A 24,538-nucleotide genomic window follows, 5' to 3' on the forward strand; every position below is an offset into this window, starting at 1 on the left:
TAAATTTGGGTTAATCAGCGATAAAGAGCGCAATGCCATCGACGACGCCCCGAAAACATGGTGCAAAAATTATTTACATATTTTGTAAAAAAGAAAAAAAACACAACAAAAATACATATATGTAAAAATTATTAATAATAATACACACAATTTATAAATCGGCTTGTCTGTAGCTAATTGTTTGCCATTAATTTGCATGCGAAAATGAATTGTTTCGAGTGTTTTTTTTTTGTTTTTTCTTCTTATTATTATTATTTTTTTGATACTTATTGTTATTGTTACTTACTTCCTAGGCAATGTGTTGATAATGATTATGATGATGATGAGCTGACAGCAGCCCCTGCCTGCCTGCTCCTCCCCGCTAAAATCACTCTCGAGTTGAAGTTCAAGATTTTGCAATTGACCCACAAATTAATTATGCATGCAAATGTTGGTAATTGAAATCGGATTTTTGCCTTTTACATTAGACAAACAGACGTATACGTAATATACACATACATACACACACTTGGCATAGTGGTGGTGGTATAGTGGTGTTTTATTTCCGTCAACATTTCAGTTATTAGACACAATTACAATTAATTTTCGTTTCAATTTCAATTTGAATGGGCCAGGCTACTCGAATCGACATTTGACTGGGAACTATCGGAAATTATTTTTTCGGATTTCTTTTTTATTGTGTTGAAAGGTCTTTTGATTTGTATGAGATTTTTGCTTCAGATGGTTATTGCTGATGGGTTTTTAATAGTTCCCCTTGTGTGTGTTTGTGTGTGGCCAAATGTCATGAGCGTACATTTTGGCAGGGTCGATGATTGGCTTCAAGCTTACTTATCCAAATATGCGAGAGAAATTATGAATTAGCGCAATTAAAAGTGGGTCAAGCAACGGTTTAGAGAAGAGTAAATACAATTCCATTGGGTATTAGTTTTTTTATGTCATGCGCTCTCCTAGAACAAGTTGTAGAATTGCCTTGAAAAGTTGGCCCTGATACATTTTACAAATTCCATTTAGGAGTGTCTCACATTTTTCCAAAAAACAAACTATTTAATTGTTAACGCTTTTAAAATCTATCCAAATGTTACCCTCGATCGTGATTCAGGTTTTCTTTGTATATTTTGGCATATTGCGTCCAGGATTGTTGACGTTTCATTCGCTGGAGAGTAAAAATCTTACATTAATCAATCAATGGCTTAAATATTGGGTTATATTTGGCATTTTTCAAACAATTGGCAGCATTTCAAACATTTTCTTAGGATCGCTATCATTTTACGATGAATCAAAACTCATTCTGGCCGGATGCGTATGGCTGACCAGTCCCTATAGCATTGTGCGCTTCTATGAGTGCATTGAACCCATTTTTCGATTCGCGGAGCCGATTATCAATAACTCTATGGTGAAAGCTAAATCCTGGTTTTATCAGCTCAAGCAAAAAGAAGCCAACATTTCGGTAGACACGGAGCGTGAAGATCTTAAGGACTTTTTCTTTGAGGAAGACGAATTGAAGAAGGAACTATCCGAGGTAATGGGACAGAACTGGGACCTGGAGCAAGATCTCGTTCGAACATTGAAAGAATATGCAAATCTCTTGCCAGATCCACAGACCCCTGAGGAGGCCAAAAAGGTGATGGATTCTCTAGACAATGCTCTCAAAATGATTTACCAGAAACTCATAGAGCAGCAAAATAGATCTCATTCTGCTGATTCTAACTAAAAGTCAGCACGGCTTTGATTCGATAAATATTCAACTTTGTTGTCAAATAAAACTTTTACTCTTAGGAGGCCTGGGCAACCTTAATGTTTTTTTTTTAGGAGCAAGTAGCCTCTGATTCTATAGCTAAACTAATGTGATAATATATACTTGACTTAAAGATATTATCCCTATGGTTTTAATACAATTTTTCTTTATATATTACGGCCTTTGGCATCCTGGTTGGGGGACGTTTCGTGCTTTAGAGTATGGCAATGAGACATTAATTATTCAATGGCTAAAATATTGGACTATTATAGCTATTTTTCTATTTTTTGGTGATATTTCGAGTGTTTTGTTTGGATGGTTTTCATTTAATCATGAAGTCAAGCTTATTCTGGCTGGCAGCGTTTTTCTAGCTGGCAGTGTATCCACTCGACATGGAATCCTGCGGCTCTATGAGAACTTGGAACACATTCTAGACTTTATGGATACCAGTACAAGGCAGTGTATATTCTTGGCCAAGTCTTTATATTATGGCATTAGACAAGTTAACTGGAAATTTCTAATAGCTCCGGATAATGATTCATTGGAGGATTTTATGTTTGATGAGCAACAATTAATCCTGGAAAACTCAAAGCTATGGAATGATCAATTACTGATGGAGGAAGAGCTTTACGCGAAGCTACAACATTACGCCAAGGTAGTTCGTGGGCTCCCATCTGAGTGCAAAAGACTAACATTACTGAACAACCTTATGGAGGTTCTTGATAGCAAAATTAAAGGGCATTCAAATTAATAGCTAATTCTTACATAGTACAAATGGTAAGAATCAACTTAGATCTAGACTTAATATATATATTCACCTACTTAATAAAAAAACACTTAATTCATTCAAATTAATAAATCTTTTACATTTAGTAAACGTGGTCAAACTCATCTGGAGTCTGTGTCATTTGAAATCAAAAACCGCATGATTCACCCCCAAAATGACAGGGTCTGTGACTGGTAACAAGGCCTAATTAGCTCTGAAACCCACTCTGTCAGTGCTCAAACGAGATCCCAGCCATTTCGAACCCATCTCATCTACAAACCAAATACAAATATGTGTCAGATACCAAGTGCCTGGCTGGTCGGCTGGTTGGCTGGTTGGTTGGTCAAGTGCCAAATGCCTTCTCCTCGATTTTTTGAAACCCGTGACACTAAACTCGTTTCGGGTTCAATAATTTACACGATCTCCATCAACCCCAACATCACCAGCGCATCCATTCACAGAGAGAGGTAACCAACAACAAAAAACGTGTCAAATAATATTTAATGCACTTCGATACATTTGGGAAAAAAAGGCAAATGCCTTGGCAATTTCTCGAGGAAGATCGTCAGCGACAGAATGTGAGAAAGCCAGCCAGCAAAAATTAAAAAAAAAAAAAACGTTTTTGACAATAAAACCAACAAATTTAAGACAATGTTAAACAAATGCAAAGTAATTAACACGAAAATCACATAAAAGTAATGAGTTCAACTTGCAATTCCAGCGAGAAGAGTGAAACTCGTTGCAAGTTGCAAGATACAGTGCCATTGCAAGGGGCCAGGGATGCCCAGGGAGACGACGACATTCTGCAGGGGAAGGGGGGAGAAGGTAAAACAAGAAATGTCACAGCTCATTAATAGATTTCTATCGGTCGAGTTAAATGTCGCTTGGCGCGCAAAAACAAAAACAAAAACAACCACAAAAAAAAGACAAAAAACTCACAAAGTGAAAAAAATAAACCCAATGTTGCGCTTGGTTCCACGCGTGTTTGCGGATATTATATCGAGATCCAGATCTATATCGTAATTGTTGTTATATAAGGCATGCAAAGGCAACAAGAGTAACATTAACACATTTGCAGCTCATGGGCAATTTGGGTCAGGTGGCCACTTCAATGATCATCGTCATACTCTCATCTTCATGATCATCGTCTTGAGGGGGGAACTCAGGTGTTGAGTCATCGATATCATTTGATTTGAATTGATTGACGGTTCATTGCCATTTCACTCGAAGCTAAAACACAAATATGTACATATGTTAAACGGCTGCTGGTCTTACGTCGATCTTTATGAGAGTTCACTGTGCCCAGAATTCCCACTCCATCAACGCGAACAGCCAACCGAGCACTCATTCAATTTCAGCTCATTGATATATCCACATTGATCTCAATCTCAATATTGTCGCAATGTGTGACAATTACATTAAAACCTTTTTTTCTGCTTAATTGTCGTTCCTCTTAATTGGCCCACTTTGATTTGAAAACATTTTATTTTTTTTGGAAAATTTATCACCGTATTATTAATTGTTTCTTTTTTTTTTTGTTTTGGTGGGGGAGTTTTTAAATTATGCCTTATCAATTTCACATAAAAAATTGATTGAATTTTTTTTCTTTTTGATTTTGATTGCCGACTGTCTGCCATTGAACTCGGGTTGTCTTTACACGTATGAAGTGAATAATCAATATCTCTCAAAATCAATCTTTATCGTATTTTTGGTTTGTAAATTACCTTGAGAATAATCATAATCGTTAAGTATTGTAGGAAGGGGAAGTGACTTTCGTATATGCGTATTCTTGCTCATCATAAATATGTCTGTATATATACATAATAATACATAATATTCTAGAAATTGAAAAAATTTCCCAAAAGCGTCATAAAAATGGTCTTCTGTTTAAACTGTTCAAATCTTACCGTATCAACAGAATGTCTAACCTAATCAATATAAGCATGAAACATTAATACGTAACTAACAATGATGATTTCATACATACGTCCACGCTAATACGCATAACAGAAGACTTAATTCTTTCCAAAATCGTCTACGGCCTCCCTATCTATGGGTGGTGTGCCAAATCGCACCTAACCAGGATCCAAGCACCGTATCACGCATCACTCCGCAGGGCCATCAACGCTTTCCACACATCGCTTACAAGATGTATCCTCGCAGAAGCTGGGTTACCGAGTATCGGCGAAATGACCGTGGCTACAACCATGCAACTTGTGGCTAAACTGTATAGCACACCCAACCGTTTACTCTTTAAAGACTTCGTCTCCGTTTTTAAGCAAAGGAAAGACTACAAATGTGTATCTACAATTCGCCGGTGTGCCTTGTATAGTCAACAGCTCGATTTACCTCTTCCGAAACTTGCTAGTGTGGTAGAGACATGTCCGCCGTGGGCCAAGGCCCCTTGCATAAACACTACGCTTCACAATACCACAAAAAATATAACTAGCAGGGAAGACTATCTTCAAGGTTTCCATGCTGCAAAAGAAGGATTTACCAGTAGGACGTGGGATAAACCAACGGCTCAAAGACAAACAATAACACATCATTCGCAGTCGTAGACAGCAACAATACCATCGTTAAGTGCGCTACTACTACCCAATTTTAGCTATTTACAACAGAGGCATTCGCTATAATTAGCGCTTGCCATTACGCTAAAAACAATCCCGGCAAGTTCATCATCTGCACCGACAGTCTTTCCTCCATCTCCGCTCTTCAAAGTCCTTATCACAATGACCATACAGTTCGACAAATCCGTCAAATAGGCAGCCAATGTCATGATAAAATATCATTTTTTTGGGCCCCTAGCCAAATAGGAATTAGAGGAAACGAAAACGCTGACCGAGCCGCACGTGCTATAAACCTATCACCATCCTTTCTGTTTACCCCGACCAGTAGCACAGATATTAAATGCCTCATCAAACAACATGTCATAAAGGATAGGCAATCAACATGGACTGAATTCAGCCACCGCTATACGGCATTTAACCCATCAGGCAGCAGAATTGACCTTCCTGCTAATTTACCCAGAAACCTTTACAGCACATTTATTCGCCTTCGCATCGGACACACCCAGTCTACCCATCAGCACCTTCTAACAGGGGAACCAAAATTACCTTGCCCCTTCTGCTTTGGATCACCTCCTGGACTCTTGCCAACCACCATTTGGGCTTCCATATCTCCATCAATCTCTATATCACTCCCAATCTCCCACCTACTAAAAACCCCCTTACCGGACAATATAACCGCAGTGTATAATTTTATAAAAAAAATGTAATATATCGTTTTAGAATATCTAGAGTCGAAGGCCTTGTAGCTAGTACTCATTGTTTTTGTTTAGGTCTAGTATTTAATACTTTATCTAAGATGGTAAATAAATAAATAATAACTAACAATGAAACAGTAACGATTGCTGAATCTTGACATTGAATGTTTAACAGTTAATACATTAAGATCCTATCAAGAATCAACCTTTTTTCTTTGGTGAGCATTTTTATAACTTACTCATATATATATATATATTCTTGATCAGCACGACGAGACCAGTTCAAATAGCCATGTCCGTCCGTCTGTCCGTCCGTCCGTCTTGGTCAGCGCAAAACTCTTCCTAGACCGTAAGAGGTACAGAGCTGAAATTTTGCAAGTACAAACGAACAGTGACTTTTCTCAATAACTTCGTTATTTTCTGCAAGGTATAAAAATTATTATTTATAAATTGCAAAAAATTTGATTTTCTTTGATTTATTTCACATATTAAATTTTATTCTGCTTCCGAAAGTCGTGTGTGTCATTTCTGAAATGCCCATATATATATATGTACATATATACATATAAAGAGATAAGAATTGTTTTAATATTTTCGTACACAACCTTATCGTTTTAGTCAATGTCAAAAAGCAAACACATAATTGAATTGAAATAGATTTTGTACTAAGAAAAGAATAAATTCTTATCGCGAAAAACGACAAGACAATCCGAAAAATATATAATTCAATGAATATTTCAAAATTAAATCATTGCTCTCAGAGACATTATCTCAGTCGCAAGTGTTAAGTAAAGTAAACATTAACAAATCCCAATTTGTATCTATTCTGGATTACTTTCCAAAATGAGAAGGAAAAGTGTCCTCCCACTTGTTGGCCTCTTCCTTGTTCTTGGTTTCCATCATGTAATCTCTGAATCTCCTCTCCCAAATAACGGGGTAAGTGGCCAAGTGAATAGCACAAAGTGAAGTTTAATCTAATTGATAAATCTGTTTACTTAGGAGTGTGGATTCTCCAGTGACGACAAAGATTTGTGCGCCTTATATTGCTATAGGTCTATGAAACTCGGTCTAGCTTATATTATTGAGCTGAAAGAAAAAATCAAAATACTCGAGGAGAATCATTCAGATAGTCAGCTAAGCAAAGCTGTTGAGAATTTGCAAAGTAAAATTGATCAACAGAATACACAGATAGCTAATATTAACGAATTCATCACAAACTCAGTCAGGCAGAAAGAGGTGGAAGAGAAAGCCAAATCTCAAACTGAGATAGACAATTTGAAGAGAATAGTAGAACAATTGAAAGAGAACTTTGAAAATGTTCAACGTCTAGCAGCAAAAGATAAGGAGGAAAGCTTAGCTGAACAAAGTAATAGAAATAGAGAAATTGAGAATCTAAAAGAGAACTTAGCAACCCAAAAATCCGATTTAGATGAAGCAATTAAAGACCTCGAGTCGAAGAAGAAGGAATTTGAAGAATATCAGACTAAGGAAAAGAATTCCAACAACAAAATTGGAGAATTAAATTCTAAAATTTCATCGTTAGAGAAAAACAGTCAGAAAGAAATGGATGAGAAAGCCAAATCTCAAACTGAGATAGACAATTTGAAGAGAATAGTAGAACAATTGAAAGAGAACTTTGAAAATGTTCAACGTCTAGCAGCAAAAGATAAGGAAGAAAGCTTAGCTGAACAAAGAAATAGAGAAATAGAAAATCTAAAAGAGAAATTAGCTACCCAAAAATCAGATTTAGTTAAAGCATTTAAAGACCTCGAGTCGAAACACAACGAATTGAAAGAATATCAGGCTAAGGAAAAGAATTCTAGCAACAAAATTGGAGAATTAAATTCTAAAATGCTATCATTAAAGAAAAAGTTAGAAGAATCTGAAACTCAGTTGACTGATTCGAATCATTTAGTTAAAAAACATTCCCTACAACTAAACCAAACCAAGGAATATTTAATCGAGTGTCGGGAAAAACTACCAAAACCCAATTGCAAAGGCATCTCTTCGGGAATTCATGAAGTTGAAATTCCCCGGATTGTTCCGACTTCTGTTCTCTGCGAGGGAGATATAGAAGGTGGTGGGTGGATAGTCATTCATAAACGATTTGATGGCAGCGTAGACTTTCGTAGAACTTGGTCTGAGTATCGTAATGGGTTCGGAAATAAGGAGGGAGAATTTTTCATTGGTCTAGATAATTTGCATCGTATTACCAATTCCCAAACCTATGAACTTTATGTCCAATTGGGATTTCACAATGGAACTTTCCTATTTGCTAGTTATGATCATTTTAGAATTGGCAACGAAACTACGAAATATAAGTTGGAGTCGTTGGGAGAATTTAGAGGAACAGCTTACGATGCTATGAAGATCAATTTAAATCAAGCATTTTCCAGTTTTGATCAAGATAATGCTCAATTGATAAATGGTTATTGTACTGAATGGTATGGAGCCTGGTGGCATAATGATTGTGGCTTGATGTAAGTAACCAATTTAATTATACAAGAATTACCAATTGTCAAATATTTTGTTTATCTTAATTAGCCACCTCAACGGAAAATATTTCAATAGAGAAGACTACGATTGTTCAAGTATGAGCTGGTGGAACTGTATGTCTCTCAAATCTTTCCAGATGCTCATCCGACCAAAATAAAGATGGGACATCTCAAAATCAAGGAAAATCCCTTAAACCATAAAAAAAATTGATACTTCAGCAACAAAACAAGTTATTTTCAAACATAACTTCTGGTCCCAATCTTGAGTGGAGAATTTCCGTTTTCTGTTTTGTCTCATTGTTAGATGACATTCGCTGTCTGCCTAAAAGAATGTTTACTGTAGTTCAAATACAAACATAATTTTATTTTTTAAAATTCACCATAATGAAATATAAATGAAAAAAATCAATCAAAACAAAATTGCGATATCTTTTTCTTAACTGGATAATATAAAACACGGTCTATTCAATTTCCCTTACAGTATACAAATATGTCCTAACCAAGGAGTGAATTGTGTAAGTATAACCTAAATTAATTCTAGCCAGAGAACCTGACTTACGATAATTCAATCATGCTGAAGTTTGTATACCCTTTCACGTTCTTATATTCTGCGATCCCTTGGCAAATGGGGAAAACTTGTTGTGTCGAAAGAAAAGAAAGAAAGAGCATGACGAGGTGAGTTTATAAAGTTACTCCTTTCATTTTCTTTTTTAAGTTTAACCAGACGACAATACAAATGGAATCAAATTATGTTTTTTATCTTATTTTGATCAGAAAATCTAAATCATAAATTAACCAAATTAAAAAATATTAAAGCGAGTGTCAGTAAAGAATACCAAAAACTGTTTCTAAATGGCCTCCCATCGGGAATTCATAAAATCGAAATACCTGGACTTGCGAGGGAGATATTCCCAAACCTATGAACTTTACGTGCAGTTGGGATATCACAGGGGAACTCTCTGATTTGATGGTTAATTTAGAATTGGCAACGAAATATAAGTTGGAGTCGTTGAAAGAATTTAGAGTAACTGAATAGGGATTCCCGGAGAGAAGGAAAATAACTTAATCTTCATTCGTTGAATTCAAAATATGAACTGATTTTATTAACAAACGTCTTGTGTACATCAAAGAATTCTTAGACTCTAAGAGGCGACAATTGTTCTTAAAAATACTTATTCTAATGACCCATGTTTTCGGGGGTTGAAAATTGTTTATATTTCATGCTCAGCGTTGGCCACTCGATACCGCGCCACTGTTACAATCTTAAGTGTTTTCCACAGAGTGTGGATGCATGTTTTGTTTGGTTTTTAAGCAATAATTGTCATATGAATCTTTATGACTTATTTTTGTGTTATGATTTTATTTCGTTGTGTATATTTCTTGGTGCATCTGATTTGGTGAAGCCGCTTCAGATGGACACGATGTTTAATCTTAAACAGTAACAGTTGAGGATGCTATGAATTAAATTTAATATTTAAATGGGTCATTTTCCACTCTGGATCAAGATAATGTTCAAAGTGAAGATGGTAGATAATTCTAAATTTTAATTCAAATAACATAAACCTATCCAAATGATAGATAGAATAAATAAATAAATTAATACAAAAAAAATCAAGAAGCTAACTTCGTCTACGCCGAAGTTTAAATGCCCTTGCAGTCGTTGCCAATAATCTTTTTACATGCTCAAAGTTCTTTTTCTGTAACTGAATTCATCAATACGTAATTTCTACTTTTACTATATAACTATATGATATAGGGGTCGGATGGGGGCGATTTTTATACATGATCTCACGCAGGTAATAAAAAATCTTAATTAATTAAAACCCAAAAAATTCATCTCGATAGTTTTCTAGCCCGATGAGTAAAACGGATACGCACCGACGGATAGACGGATATGGCTATATCGACTCAACTTCTCATGCTGATCAAGAATATATATACTTTATGCGGTCAGAAACGTCTCCATCTGTGCCTTACAAATATCTGATGAATTTTATAATACACTTAGCAAGGGTATAAAAAGATAAGATATATAGGAGATTTTAAAAACCAAAATTCAACAATGTTTTTTTTTATCCTTGCAAAAGGGGATATTAATTTTGAAGGAAGCATCTCCGACCTAATAATGTGTATATAGTCATGATCATCACGACGAGACAAGTTCAAATAGCCATTCCGTCTGTCCGTCCGTCCGTCCGTACGTATGTCCGTTCGTCTGGATCAACTCCTAGACCGTGGGAGCTACAGAGTTAAAAATTTTGCAGGCTTGTATATACTGCACAGTTTGTGTATCTCGGATTCAGCCGGATCGGACAACTATATCATATAGCTCCCATACAAACATCAAAGGCACGAACAAAATAAACTCGCAAGGGTATACAAACTTCGGCGCGTTCTATTTTAGCTGCGGCCTTCTGGTCTTAATTTGGTTTGTATTAACAGCTTAAATACTAATGTAGTAACTAAAACTGTTATGTAAATGCATTAAAAACTGTACTGGAAAGAATGTCGTGTGAGTGACCCAAAAGAATTATTTTTAAAAAGAAGTTCGAGGCCAATATGGAAAAATCGTAAGCCTACAAATAAAGTTTAATATTTCTTATTTATCCAAAAAATATTCAAAGTTCAAAAATCTCACACAATTCGCAGAGTTTGATGATGTTTAAAGTCATGTACATTTGATCTCGTATGAGTGGTCGCTCTTTTGGAGCATTTTTCTCAACAGATAAAAATAGAAGGCCCTAAATTTTTTTTACGATTAATAGTACTCTAAACACACATACTTTGAAATGAATTAAGTAAGTCGACTCGCCGACTTGGGTATACCATGCACCAGGTGAAGTGTTTCAAATTTCGAAAACCAAATGTATGTCTATTGAATTGTTTTTAGCGGACGTTGACAATACTAAGCGCAGTACGTTCAAGTGGCCCCTACGACACCAGGACAAAGCCTGTTACGCGCGAGCCCAAGCAGATAGCTGCCCACCTCCCACCCGACCGACCGAGGGATGCAGCCGTATAACGCACGGCATGAATGGTGTGGACAAATACACAATAGAAAAAACAGACAAACAAATAATACTATAGCTATCTATTAACTAAATGGGATAGGATAGATGTTTTAAGTATATTAATAGAAAACTCTGAGCCGATTACATGGAATAGAAGGTTGTAATCAGAGCAAAGGACCCTAAAAGGTTCATGCATGGCATAGTTAGAAGAACAACGAGTAACGGATAAAGGTATCAAAGGATGTCTACTCCGTCTACATGGTACCGACAGATTTACCTGTAATAACACCAAATGCAAGATCCATACTCTAAAATAGGACGAACAAGCGAAGTAAAAAGAACTTTAGTTGTATAGGGGTCGTCAAATTCTTTTGACCATCTTTTAATGAAACCCAGAACACTCATGGCCTTTGCGACCGTGATGGAAATATGGGTGCTAAAATTTAACTTATGGTCCATAAGTACGCCCAAATTATTCATATTATTTAGACGTTCTAAAGGACTTTTGTTTAGAAAATAAGTGACCAGTTGAGGAGAGTTACGAAAAAAAGTCATTACCTTACATTTGGTAGTACTAAGATTTAGTAGATTAAACTGGCACCAGGATTCAAAGTTTTTAAGATCAGCTTGTAGCCGACTAAATGAATCTGCATCTTTATAAGTAAGACAAAGCTTGACATGACTGATGGCAGATCGTTAATGAATTATGTGAAAAGCAGAGGGCCAAGATGACTACCTTGAGGTACACCAGAAGTCCCAGGAATGGAATCAGAAAAAGAAGACTTACAAAGTACCTTCTGTTTTCTATTTGTTAAATATTCTCGAACCCAAGAAAGGAAAAGAGGTGGAAACCCAATGTCGTTCAGTTTAAAAAGTAATAAAGTAAGATCTATATCTATCTATCTCGCTCACTCTACAAACACACGAGCACTCTAGCGCCGCCACTAGCCAACGGCCAATTTTGCCCTTATGGATCGCGTAGTAAAATACGTTCATACGTATATTTTGCATGTTTCAAGTCTCAATTTCAATCAAATTTGGTAATTTAGTAGAAATAGATAAGATTAATTGGTCTGCCAAATTTGATTGCGATAGTCAAAAATTGCAGCTGGCAATCGATTTTTTCGAAATTATGGAGGCAGAAGTGGGCGTGGCAAAATATTCAAACTATACTAAACGAATCTACTTATTAAATTTGGTGACGTTGGCTTTGTTAGTTTTCGAGAAAATCAGTTTTGTTGTCAATTGTCAATTGTCAATATGCACCTATTAAGCTAGTTTACATACTAAATTTAATATCAGTAGCTGTCATTCCAAATTAGGTGGCTCTAGCTCTTATAGTCTCTGAGATCTACGTGCTCAAACAGACGGACGAACAGGCGGACGGACAGACTGACATGGCTAGATCGACTCGCCTGTTGATCCTGATCAAGAATATATATACTTTATAGGGTCGGAGAAGCTTCCTTCTGCCTGTTACATCCATTTTGGCGACTTTAATATACAATTATACCCTATGGGTGCATGGTATAAAAACCTGAAGGAAGAGTAATAAGAAGAAGTCTGTCAGAATAAGAAGGTAGGCGAATACTCGGATCCCAGTTAGCCATAGCCATAGACTGCTAGTGCCCCTTGATTTGGACTCATGTCTGCAGATCATAAGACCGTATGGTTTCATAGAATCAGTAATTCGCAGATGAATTAAAGAGAAGCATTTGTTTCTAAATAGATAGGAACTAAAACTAAAAATATACTTATATTTTTCGAAATTATACACTACAATTCATACTAACCAATTTCGTCTTTTAATCAGAATAACGATCAATGGAGTAGTAAGTAACCAAAAATTAATAGATCCAAAAGCTCAAAATGATCAATTGTCATACTTTTCTTTTTATTCGCACACTCTTCGGAAAATGAACTTGGCAATTTGGCATTTTGTTTTCAAATTTATATTTTTTATCACAGGCTTATTATTTATTTCATTTGTCTTACAGGTTTAACTTCTTTAACTTCTGTCCTCTTTCATTGTATCCTATCGAATGAATCTCTCTCTCCGTTCGTCTGTCTGTCTCTCTTCTCATTGTTTAGTGTTAATCAACGTGCATACTGCTCTGCCACAACTGTGTTGGCAATTCCAGCATACTTATCGGTGTTCGTTATAGTTTAAACTAGTTATCCTACTACAATTAGTTTGTGCAATGTATTAAAATGCTTTATAAATGTGTGAAAATCTCCCAAGTGAGCCACCTAAAAAAACGTTTGCGTATTTTTTACTCAAAAGTACCTATTACGATTCATATGAATAAAGGAAAAATTCATTTTGAACAGTTTTCAAAGATTCGAACTTGTACCAAAGTTACTAGCAGCAATACTTCGTTGCATGCTACTTTGAACACTTTTTTCTTCTTACTCGCTGCTTTTATCAAGATTTTTTATTAGGCAAAGTTTTTTCCTTTTGTCTAACAATAAGCTGCGTAATTTCAAAAGATATTAAAAAAAATCAAAATATTTCTGGGTTCTGGATGTGATTATAAAAAGTCTTTTACCCTATACCAATCTTTGATTCATACCGCATTGAATAAGAAGATCGTATTAAGTTTCATCGTTTTAAGTTTTCATTGCTCAAGGCATCTAAATGGAAGGCTTTTGCTTAAAATTCTTGACATTTACACGCCGACAATGAATATTTAGCTAAAAGGTACCTAGGTTGATATAGATAAAATATAAAATAATTTAATGACTCCATTAACGACTTTTTTTTATCTATATCAACAAAAATTAAATCATTTAAAAATGTTTTCTACATATTCTACACTAACATATATAGATATTTTTGGTAAACTTCTTAAACAGGATACAAATACTAAATGGTTAAACTGTGAAACAAAATGTGTATAAGACTCATAGTATAAGTTAATGACGAAGTTGATTCTTATATCCTTCGAAATTCAATTGAAATTCTCTTTCATAAAGAGAGACACTTAAACTATGAAAGTAACTGAAGAAAATTTAAAAATATTTGCATACTTAAATTTCTATTAAAACTAGTTCAAAAGTTTTGGCTCGATTTCTGAAAATTTGTCGCTTTTCAAAAATCTACCGCCTTATGCACTTACTTTGATTGGTTCGATTTGTTATTGTAAATCGAGGGATGTCTATATCTATTTTAAATGAAAAGATGCAAACATCGGTTAAAATAGATAATTAAAGTCGCCATAATTTGTGTTACAAGCAGAAGCCGTTTTCTATTCCGTATAATGTATTTAACATTCTTCATTATTTAACAATCAGAGCTCCTGGTTCCGGGATACTTTTGCACTAATTTTCAGCCAATCCGGTTCAGGCTTTATTGAATTAAGTCATTTAATGAATCAATTTAATTTGTATATCGTTAATTCGAGAACTATGAAGATCCGCTCTTAGCAGGCAACATTTCAGGGAAGGAACAATCAAATGTAGTTTTATATTTAATGCTAAAACTTGTTGGGAATTGTAATTGCTTGGAAGTGCAAATTCTTCGTCCATATATTTATGGCCACTAGTGTAATAGATATCTATAACTTCATCACAATCAATTAGAAACTGTTGATAAATTACTTAAAATTTCAACCACATTTGTCACATTTAGTTTTGCTCACCTCTAAAACGATTATAATTTGCTTGCTGATGAACTTTTGGGATCAAACATTAGTTTTATAGCTATACCGTTAGGCATAGATCACGTTTTGTTTTCCTCTAGGAATGCCTAATGGCTTCCTGTAAGTCAAACGCCAATGATGTCAATGTCTTAATGACAAGTTATTTGTGTAGATTCTGTATATATTTTTTTTTTTTATGTTTATTAATTAACGTATAATTAAACAATGTCAAATTTTCTGATGCTACAACAAAATAATTTGCATTGCAGTCTGAGCAAAAAGCAAAAAAGAAACAAACATCGGGAAAGATTGAAGTTAGATGAAGATTGCCAAGTTAAGATTAATTAAAACAAATCTTTACAACATTAATCAAATGCTTTTCAACGACAACGTCTCGAAATGTCATTCAACTGTGAAGACATTGAGATAAAATGACTCGAAAATAATAATAATAATAATGCCTGAGCTTCATTCAATTGAGATTCCACTCAAAAGTTGAGCTAAACTCGTTCAAATTTGAGCTAAGCTTAACGAATTTGAGTTGATCTCGTCCAAGATTTGAGCCAAGCTTCGTTTTATCTATCTGGAAAATGCAAGTGTTTTTTCCCCTTTGTTGTTGTTGTTGTTGTTGTGATTGTGGAGTTTCGCTTTCGTTGACGAAGCTTTTCAAGGCTTTTAAGCCAACTATAAACTACTACTATGAGAGCGGTCTTTTTTGTTGTTGTTTTTGTGTGTGTCTCTGTTTTTGGCCTGATCAATGGTCTCTCGGCTTGGGCCAAAGCTCGAATGAATTTGTGTTTGTGTGTGTGTTTCTTTTGGTTTTGTTTCAGTTTTATAGCTATCTCACTTGTGTTAACCAACAGCAGTAACAGCTTTTGGATCGTGAGCTATAATTTTTGTTGTATTTTACTTTTTTTGTGTTTTTTTTTTTTTCTTTTTGTTTGTGGACTGAGCTGTTGCTCTGCCAAAGCGAACGTTAACTTTAGTGTGCGCCGACCAGTTTCCGTAGACGGCCACAAAATACCAAAACGCAGGCCGCGGCGTTACGCTAAAGCAAAAAAAAAAAACAACAAAAATTCAAAAAAAAAATCGTATTCACAACTTAATTGCTAAACTCTCGGTTAATCAAAAAATCAATTTTTAAAAAACGGGCAACACAAAAAGAAAAGCAGAGAAAAGAAACAAAAGAGATTGCAGCTTACATAAGGAAGAGAGTTCTACGGCTGCTGCTTCTTCTTCCTAGTGCAGTGACGTCATTAAAAAAGTGCAATCTACTACACGAAAACCTCCCCTCGAACGAGCAACATCAACAACAACAAAGGCGAAACCAGCTCAATTTGCAATCTCTCAATACCCAATTTCGCCCCCTGCTCTCCCGACTGTCTCACATAGGTCTCCCCCTGGAACTCCTCCCCACTGCCATCCACCCCCCACATGCCCCATAACGTGCCCGTATTTTCGTAATCGTGCAAAAAATAACAAAATAAAAGTATATTGAAACAACAACTCAAAATAAAGTAGAAGAAAAAATACAAAAAAAGTGAATCTGCCTTTCAGTTATCTTCCATCTCCATCTCATTCGCACCCATCTTGATACTTCTCCACTGCAGCTGCTGTCGATCTCGCCTCTGTCGTCGTCGTCGCCGTCGTCGCCGTCGTCGAGTTTTTTATTGTTTATGTTATTTTTTTGTTGTTGTCATGTTCTGAGCCCGCGCAGAGAAGGTTAAGAAGTAATCACAATGAAATGAAATTGAGTGAAAAATAAATTTCGTTAAATAAAAATAAAATAAATATATGTAAAACGACAAAAAAAAGAAAAAAATTCACTGCCAAGCAAATTTCACGCCGTATTTAATCTTAGCTCACTGCCCGCCTTTGGCTTAATCGCTGCTCGTCTTTCTTTCCGTTCCGTTCGCTCCGTTGATCGGCATTCGGTTTGTTCTGTGTTCTGTGTTCCGTTCCGTTGTTGTGTGTTCTGCACGTTATCGTTACGTCGCGCACTTTTTCGATATCTATATCTATCGTCAGTTCAGATCTTCGCTGGAACCCCATAGATCATATCTAGAGATCAACGTGTCCCGTCTGCTGCTCTCTCTGTTCTTTTCAGTCTAAGGCATTGGATGAACATTCTTCAATAGGCAGAGAGAGAATAAGAGAGGTCATTTTTTTCGCCAAATAAAAAAGTGTTCCAGTCTTGTGCAAAACGGTCATGAGAAAAGTGTTTTAAGGATTTCAACAACAAAATAAAAATAATAACAAAATTTATCAACACACAAAATAATATATATAATTTTGCGGTTTAAAGAAAGTTCGAGTTAGACAATACAAAAGACTTTAGGTAAGTTTTGATTAATGTTAAACTAAGCTAAATACATATAACTTACACGCAAATTCAAATTGCTTAGACAACTCAATTCAATCAGCTTTAAACATAATTTTTAAAAATTCTTGTGCTTTGACTTTTTAAGTATTTTCGTGGGCTTTTTAAAAATATTTAAGTACGTACTCTTAATGTTTGTGTTAAATGCCAGAATAGCTTTCGCAAGTAAAGACAGTTTATAATATCTTTCTTATAAAATATTAATTGTTTTTGTTCAACAATTTTTTTTTTTAAATAAATTCTTAGTATTCATAGTTTTCAACATTACAAGGTAGATAATAATTTAATGATTTAGAAGGTAATTAAAGAAACCGTACAGTCCTTAATTAGTTAGGAATGTTTGTGTATCTTCTACATAATAAACTTTCTTATGTAAAGTGGAGAATTCCCTTGAGATAAGGGTTATTTATGTCTAAAATACAAATCCTAGAAACTCTAAGAAATACTTGGCATTCCATATAAGCATTAATTTACAAAGAATATTTTAATATATTGCATATAGAGACTTATTAATATTTCTGACTACTATTTGTAGAATAGTTTATATATAAACTAAAATATTCCTAGAAGTGATGAAAACAATCAAGTTTTATATATTATTCCGACTGAAGGTCTAATTAAAAAAATTAAGCAATTTTATGACTCGCTTTCTGTCGCCCATATGTTTTGTGACAAGATCGTTCTTTGGTCACTTAGAATCACATGATTTACTGTTAAGTCAGAGAACTTCTCTTCTGTTCTGCTTTCTTACTGGTCCTTAGCAGTCTTCTCTAGACACCGCGTCTACTGGGATCACAATCCATCATTGAGTTTGGCTTAAAGTCTTCTTGCACATGGCCAACTTGTCGATTATATCATAATTTGCATATATGTGATATATACATATTCGTTAGTCATTTTGTCTTAGTGATTGAGAGTTTGATTATTACCTAAATATAAAAATTTAGTTGGCTTTTACTAATTAAAAAACCTTCGCACGTTTTAGAAAACTTTTCTGTTTGATCCATTATTATAATGATTATTATATTTCATTTTAAAGTTGCTAATTGTGCGATGGATATGTACATATATATGTATAAATTTGAATTTGTTTCTTGGCTAAAGTTTTATATTTATAATTTTTATTAAATTTTTATTTTATTTATGCTCTCGCTTTTATATCGACGGTTGGGCGGTTTTGTAATATTCCAACAGTTACTTGTACTATTATTAACTTTTGCTTTTGCTTTGCCTTTATGCGCTCCTTTGTTTTGGCTTTTATTTCGCTTTTTGTCTTGCTTTTGTTTTTGCAATTATAACAACTTTTTTCTCCACAAAAGCAGAGAGCATGAGAGATAGAGAGAAACAAAAACAACAGTGAGAGACAGCGAAAGAGCGAGAAAGAGAGAGGGTAGAGAAAAACATATTGATACTTAACAAATTGTCGAAGATTTACCTACTTTCTTAACTTTTTATCATCTGCTTCTTTTGATTAATTCTTACCAGAGACCGAATATTTGTTAAAATTTATTCAAAAAATGTTATTATTGTTAATTCATTGTATTTATTTATATAGAAAACCTTGCCCGAGCTTTGACATCGTTCATCAATCTGAATAATCTTCACTTTTATTTCATTTTTCATTGACATCGTAGAAGAAACTCGAGTAACCTGTTTATCGTTTTATATATACCCTTTACTAACGGGTATAATTCATTTATTTAAATACTTACAGATCATCAAATTATGATTAATCTATGTGTATACTTACATTTTTTTTGTTTGGCACAATCTTTCGCTCAATTCTTTATCAGAGAATCATTAATTCATTGGAATCTTAAGGTCAAAGAGCTCCTACAATGGAAAAACATTTCATCAAGATTCATTCTGACTATCTGAAAGACAATGTCGTCGAAAACTTATTATTAATTGCCATTAAAAACTGAATTTGAAATTAATTCTTTTAAAAATTTAGTAAGACTAAATATTCACATGTTAGAGTATACTAAATTCGTAACACTTAACTTTAACTCATTCGTATGGTTATGGCCAACTCCAACTCTATTTCAACGCATTCTGCTTAAGTCTCACAATTGTTTATATTTTCACCATTACCTAAGAAATAATCATTTAGCAGTAAAAATAAATTTAAATGCAGTTTACAACATTTTGCCCTGCCAAATGGTTTATTGGTTTATGGTAAATAAACTTAAATGGACATGAGTCAGCTACAAAGTAACTAAAATGTTTATTCCATTGCTTGATTAACAAAATTTAGCTGTAAGTGTGTTTTTTCTTGTTTTGTTTTGGTTTTGAATCAATTTTGTGTTGTACAAATTGCGTTTGTTTTCTTTCTGTTTCCTGAATATGCAATCGATTGTAACTGCAATTAGTCAAAAGGCTAAGGCAATCATTAAAATCAAACGCATTTCAAATGCAAATGTCAAAAATGCAATAACAATCACTCATTACACATAAACAGGCTGAGAAAAGCAAAACAAGCAAAACCAAATAATAAAAAAAAGCAACTGTTGTAAAAATCATAAAGCAATCACAATATCAGAGTTTAAAGTTAGAGTTAGAGTTTTGCTGGTTGCTGTTTGCTGACGTCTTCTTCAATTTCAATTTCACTTTCATTTTGTGGCTTAAAGTTTTTTTTCCGACAGTCGCCGGCTTTGGCTTTAAACCGCAGCAGCAGACGCAACTAAGCTGCACGCAATCAGCATGCCTCTTGCTGTTGCATGTTGTAACTGCAACAGCTGGAAAATTATAACAAGAGCACTAACAATAGTTGCACAAAAAATACAAAACACAAACAAAAAAAAAAACCCCAAAAACAATTCAATTCCGAAATCCATTTTTGCTGCCTTTTTGAAAGCAAATTTCTGTTGCTGTTGCTGCCGTTGCATGTTCTTTTGGTTTATTTTTGACTTTTGCTTGGTTGTTTTTTGGCCATTTCTTCTTTTTGGTTTTGGCCACCCTTTTTTTTTTGGTTTTCTGTCTGTCATTTTGCTTCTTTGTTTGCTCATCTTTTTTCTTGTTTTCATTTAATTAGTTGGCATATTACGTATACGTAGTGTGGCAGATTTTATTTTTGGTGTTTTGTTTTATTTTCTTTTTGCTTTTATTTTTATTTTTTTGTTCGTTGATTTCTACTTAATTTGCTTGCAGTTTTTCAATATTTGCTTATTTTTTAATGGCATTTTAATTTTGTATTTTTCTTCAAACTTGTTTTTTGGCTTTTCGTGTGTGTGTGTGTGTGTGTTTGTGCGTGGTGTAGATTACGTATACGCACCATGTGTTTGTCGGCTTGGCCATGCTATTGAAGCGGCTTACCGATGTTCAGTTAATTATGCTGATAATAATGATGATGATGATGGTTCTCTCTTGGCTAACTACATACTTAATATGCATAAAATATTTGTCTAATAACTAGAAGACCATTGTGAATATATAAATTTTCCATTTGAACAAGTTTTCAGAGCCAAGAATGTTGAGATGACAGAAATATGAGCAGATGGCCGACTTCTATACTTTATATATATATGTGGTTATATGTTAAGCATTTTGATCAATCATTTCCATCTGAGTTTAATGACATTTATATGCTTATTGATGAGAATAGCTTGGTAACTTTGAACAGTAATTTTTATTGGGATACCTAATATATATATATTTTATTTTGTGCTTTTTGTTGAAGGAAAAAATACAATTCATCGATTCAAGCTGAGCAAAGATTCTAAAATCATTTGCAAGTCGATTCCAATAGAAATTAGGAAGCCCACAGTCAGATTGAAGCCGTAAATGCATATTTTAGCCTAACATTCTATGCTGATCTAGAAATTCAAGTAATTGTAGGTATTTACTTTTTGATGGCAAAGTTCTAACCCCAAATTGCAAGTGTTTAGGAATTCCTAATTGAAAATGTTTTCAACACAATTATTTCAAGTCATTTACACAGCTGTTGGACCATTTGTCTGTTAGGTGTTTGGCTGTGTGTAAAGCTGACAAACTCTTTTCAACACACATTCAAGGTGCAGGTACAAGTTCCCAACGGAATTCATTGTTTCGTGTTTGTATTTTTGGAAACAATGGCAACGATTCGCTCGCCCTTATATACTCACACAGACCATAAGCAAAAAATGCAGTTGATTTTGAAAAAAAGAAAAAAATGCTAAACAAATGCAAAGAGTTCAGGTCACAGACATTTTACGTAAGACATCTGTTCATCCTCCTTCTACTACTCCCTTGTCGGCGGACTGCTTCTCCTTTATCCTCAACTGGCAACTTGCAATGCCAAAAGCAAAAGTGAATAAAAAAAATCAAAATTTATTATCTTTTTGTTATTGTCTCTTTGCCAAAACGTTCACAGTTGAACTTTGTTATGTCAGATTTGTGATAAAGGTTTCGTTTTGTTTTTTTCCTTCGCAATTTATTCACGTGTGTGTGTGTGTGTGTTAGGGAAGGGAGTTGAAAGACAGTTTTGGGCCACCAGCAACGTCCCACAATGAACTGAGTTAACTATACTTACACTTGGCTAATTTGATTGTCGACTATTTGCGGTTAGGCTGGGCTTAGGGCAAAACCTGACTCTCTCGTCTCAGTCGACTCTTCCGGATACAGAAAGTGAAATAACGTACTTTGTAATTGGCTCATGTTCAAGTGAAAACATATAAAAAGGGAAAACGAAAGACAATTGATATTAGCCCAATTTGGTTACAAATCTTTCAACTATGTTGCCAAATGTACGAATTTTCCCTCAAATTAAGCCGATAGTTAAATGAAGACGTTAAGTGGGTCAAACTGAAATCGATTTGATGGCGAAATTCTATTCGATCGAATTGGTTAGAGGCGTTAAAGTTTCTACCATTCAAGTTTGCGTTTTTCTTCACCCTCGAGGTATTCATTTTGCTTTCACAGTGAATTCCGTAATATGGAAGATCATGAAAGAGAGAACATTGCAAAATAGTCTCAGAATAGTTTCAGAAACCGTCTATCTTTAGTCACAGCCTTTTTTTCAACCTATATATGAAAAAAAATACTTGCTTTAGACTTTAAAAATCTACTGCAATTCTTTATTTCTTTCATTTTGATCTTAAGAATGCTGTCACCATTTGATTTAAAACGAATATAAGCAAATTATTATTATTGTTCTTAAACGAAGTCTATTAATACACTAAGTATAAATGTTTCATTAGCAAATCCAAAGAATTCCCATTTTTTATATTGAGCTTGAAAGATTCATATAGGCATACCTACAGATAGATAGATATGTGTATCATAGCCACATCATCTTAGTCTATAACAAAAATGATTGCATTGTATGTGCATTTCGTAAACTTTGTACCCGAATGACTTTACATTTCTCTTTTTTTTTTAAGTGTAAAAACAAACTCATCTCAGCTATGATTTCATTTTCATTTCTTTTTGATTCAATGAAATTGTTCATCAAGTTTATCGAAAGGGCACAAACAAAAACTTGAGCTAAACTTTGGTATTAACCTTCAGTAAGACTTTCACCCGCACAGTGTAAACTCTTGATGAATATATCAAAAGTGTTAAAATTAAGTTGAATTCAGAGCTACTGAATGTCAGCAGCAACCTCAGCAGGAAATCAAAATGCAGCATCATTCATAAAAGCAAAAAAAAAAAAATCACAGAAAAGTGACAGACCTAAGGCAAAAAACGTGATGCTTTTTCGTCAGAGTGGCTGGCAAACATTTTAAAAGATATCAACCATAAATACATGTACATATACATAAATAAAAACAGTTATGATGCCATGCCAAAAAAAAAACCTAAACCAAAACAGTCAACATAATGTATAGCCAATGCTGTTTTGGTTTCGGTTTCGTTTCGTTTGTGGTGTGGTCATTTGCATAATTAAGGTCGATTAGGGTCCGATAAAAATGAATCTCAAAATCTAAAACTCTCAAGGTTAGACTTTTGATTTATCTCTGCACAAAATTGCACAATTTGTGTTTTTTTTTTGGTTTTTTGTTTCTTTCTACATTTGATTTTATTATATAAGCAAAAAGAAAAGCAAGTAAGGAAAATTATGCCAAATAGTCATTGAAAGCAAATGTCAAAACTAAAGAAGAAAGAAACACAAACACAAAAAATTGCCAACCGAATACAGCAAGTTGCATTGTCAGCTTCCGCATAATTATGCCGCCGCCAAAGACATAGTTGCCATAACTATACAGATATAAAGATATATATATGTTTATAGTGTTGGTGACTGTCTTGCTGGTTGCCTTTTTGCCAAATGCATTTATGGGAATTTTTAGTTGGTTTTCGGCACTTTTTTTTATTTGGTTTTTTTTTTTTGGTGTGTCTTTTTTGGCTTTCTTAATGAATTTGCTGACACAACTCTTGAGTCTGTTGTAAACAAAAACTGGGGGCGTCAGCATTTTACCTAAATTGACATTGACAGTTGGCTACTCTCTTGCTCTCTTTCACTCCATCTTTCTTTCTTTGTCTGTCTGTGACAGCTGTTGCTTACTGTCGCCTTTTTTTTTTTTCTCTTCTTTTTGGCATAATTGACTCAACTCATTGCGAGATTTCTTTTGGGTTTTTGTCAACACCTGTTTTTTGGGTAACAGAAAGAAAGATATGAAGTTTTTGTTGTTTCAGCTTGATATTGACCTTTATTTTAGGTGAACGATTTCAAAGACTATCCAATGGGGCGTATGCGTATTGTGCTTAGAAGTAAGAATTGGATTTATGCTTAGCTCTTCTGTGTGTAATGCCAAGGGAACGCAAAGCTATTTGATCTTGAAAAAAACTACTATCAAAGATATAGATTATTTCTGTTAGATCTTCGTTTCTTCACCTCTTCATTTGAGTACAATGTTTTGAGATTTCATTATACCTCAAAGTGGGCTTGGTTTAGACTTTAATTCAAAATATCATTAACTTAATGATCTGCTCTCATATTTTCAATATTAAATTCTTTTCAAATATTTAGCCTTCAATTCGGACTTTAATAATAGAAGTTATTAAGTGAAGAAAGAAAGAATAAGAATATATTTATATTAAAAGATCTTGAAATTCTTTTAGTCGTTTAATCAATATTTTTGTAGGGTTTTCTGAAGGGATTTCTATAGGAACAAATGTTTTCGGTTGTTTTTTTTTTTTTGAGATAATGCCAAATGGCGATACTTGCCTCATAGATCAACTTTCTTCAATGTGTGTAAGCCATTTACAAAGATATAAATAGAGAGGTAAAATAAATGTCATGCTATTTGTGTTAACTGCCGCTGA

General features: G+C 34.3%; 3 protein-coding genes across 5 annotated transcripts in view; all 3 read left to right on the forward strand.

The window, feature by feature from the left end:
- Positions 1-968: 968 nt before the first annotated feature.
- LOC6643413 (receptor expression-enhancing protein 4) lies at positions 969-1,789 on the forward strand. The gene has a single exon (XM_002066098.4). The coding sequence runs from the start codon at positions 1,076-1,078 to the stop codon at positions 1,709-1,711; it is 636 nt and encodes a 211-aa protein (XP_002066134.2). The 5' UTR covers positions 969-1,075; the 3' UTR covers positions 1,712-1,789.
- Positions 1,790-6,595: 4,806 nt separating this feature from the next.
- Positions 6,596-8,635, forward strand: LOC111518732 (fibroleukin-like). Its single transcript, XM_023176339.2, has 3 exons — positions 6,596-6,702; positions 6,766-8,246; positions 8,311-8,635. The coding sequence occupies exons 1-3, from the start codon at positions 6,610-6,612 to the stop codon at positions 8,417-8,419; spliced, it is 1,683 nt and encodes a 560-aa protein (XP_023032107.2). The 5' UTR covers positions 6,596-6,609; the 3' UTR covers positions 8,420-8,635.
- An 8,052-nt stretch (positions 8,636-16,687) lies between these two features.
- LOC6643412 (venom metalloproteinase 3) overlaps positions 16,688-24,538 on the forward strand; it is a 66,263-nt gene continuing 58,412 nt past the window's right edge. For all 3 annotated transcript variants that reach the window (XM_023176277.2, XM_047009726.1, XM_047009727.1), the window contains exon 1: positions 16,688-17,251. The gene's annotated coding sequence lies outside the window, so the exon portion shown is untranslated. The remainder of the gene's footprint in view (positions 17,252-24,538) is intronic.

The sequence above is a fragment of the Drosophila willistoni genome (genome assembly GCF_018902025.1).
Source record: "Drosophila willistoni isolate 14030-0811.24 chromosome 2L unlocalized genomic scaffold, UCI_dwil_1.1 Seg168, whole genome shotgun sequence".
Taxonomy (NCBI): Eukaryota; Metazoa; Arthropoda; class Insecta; order Diptera; family Drosophilidae; genus Drosophila; species Drosophila willistoni.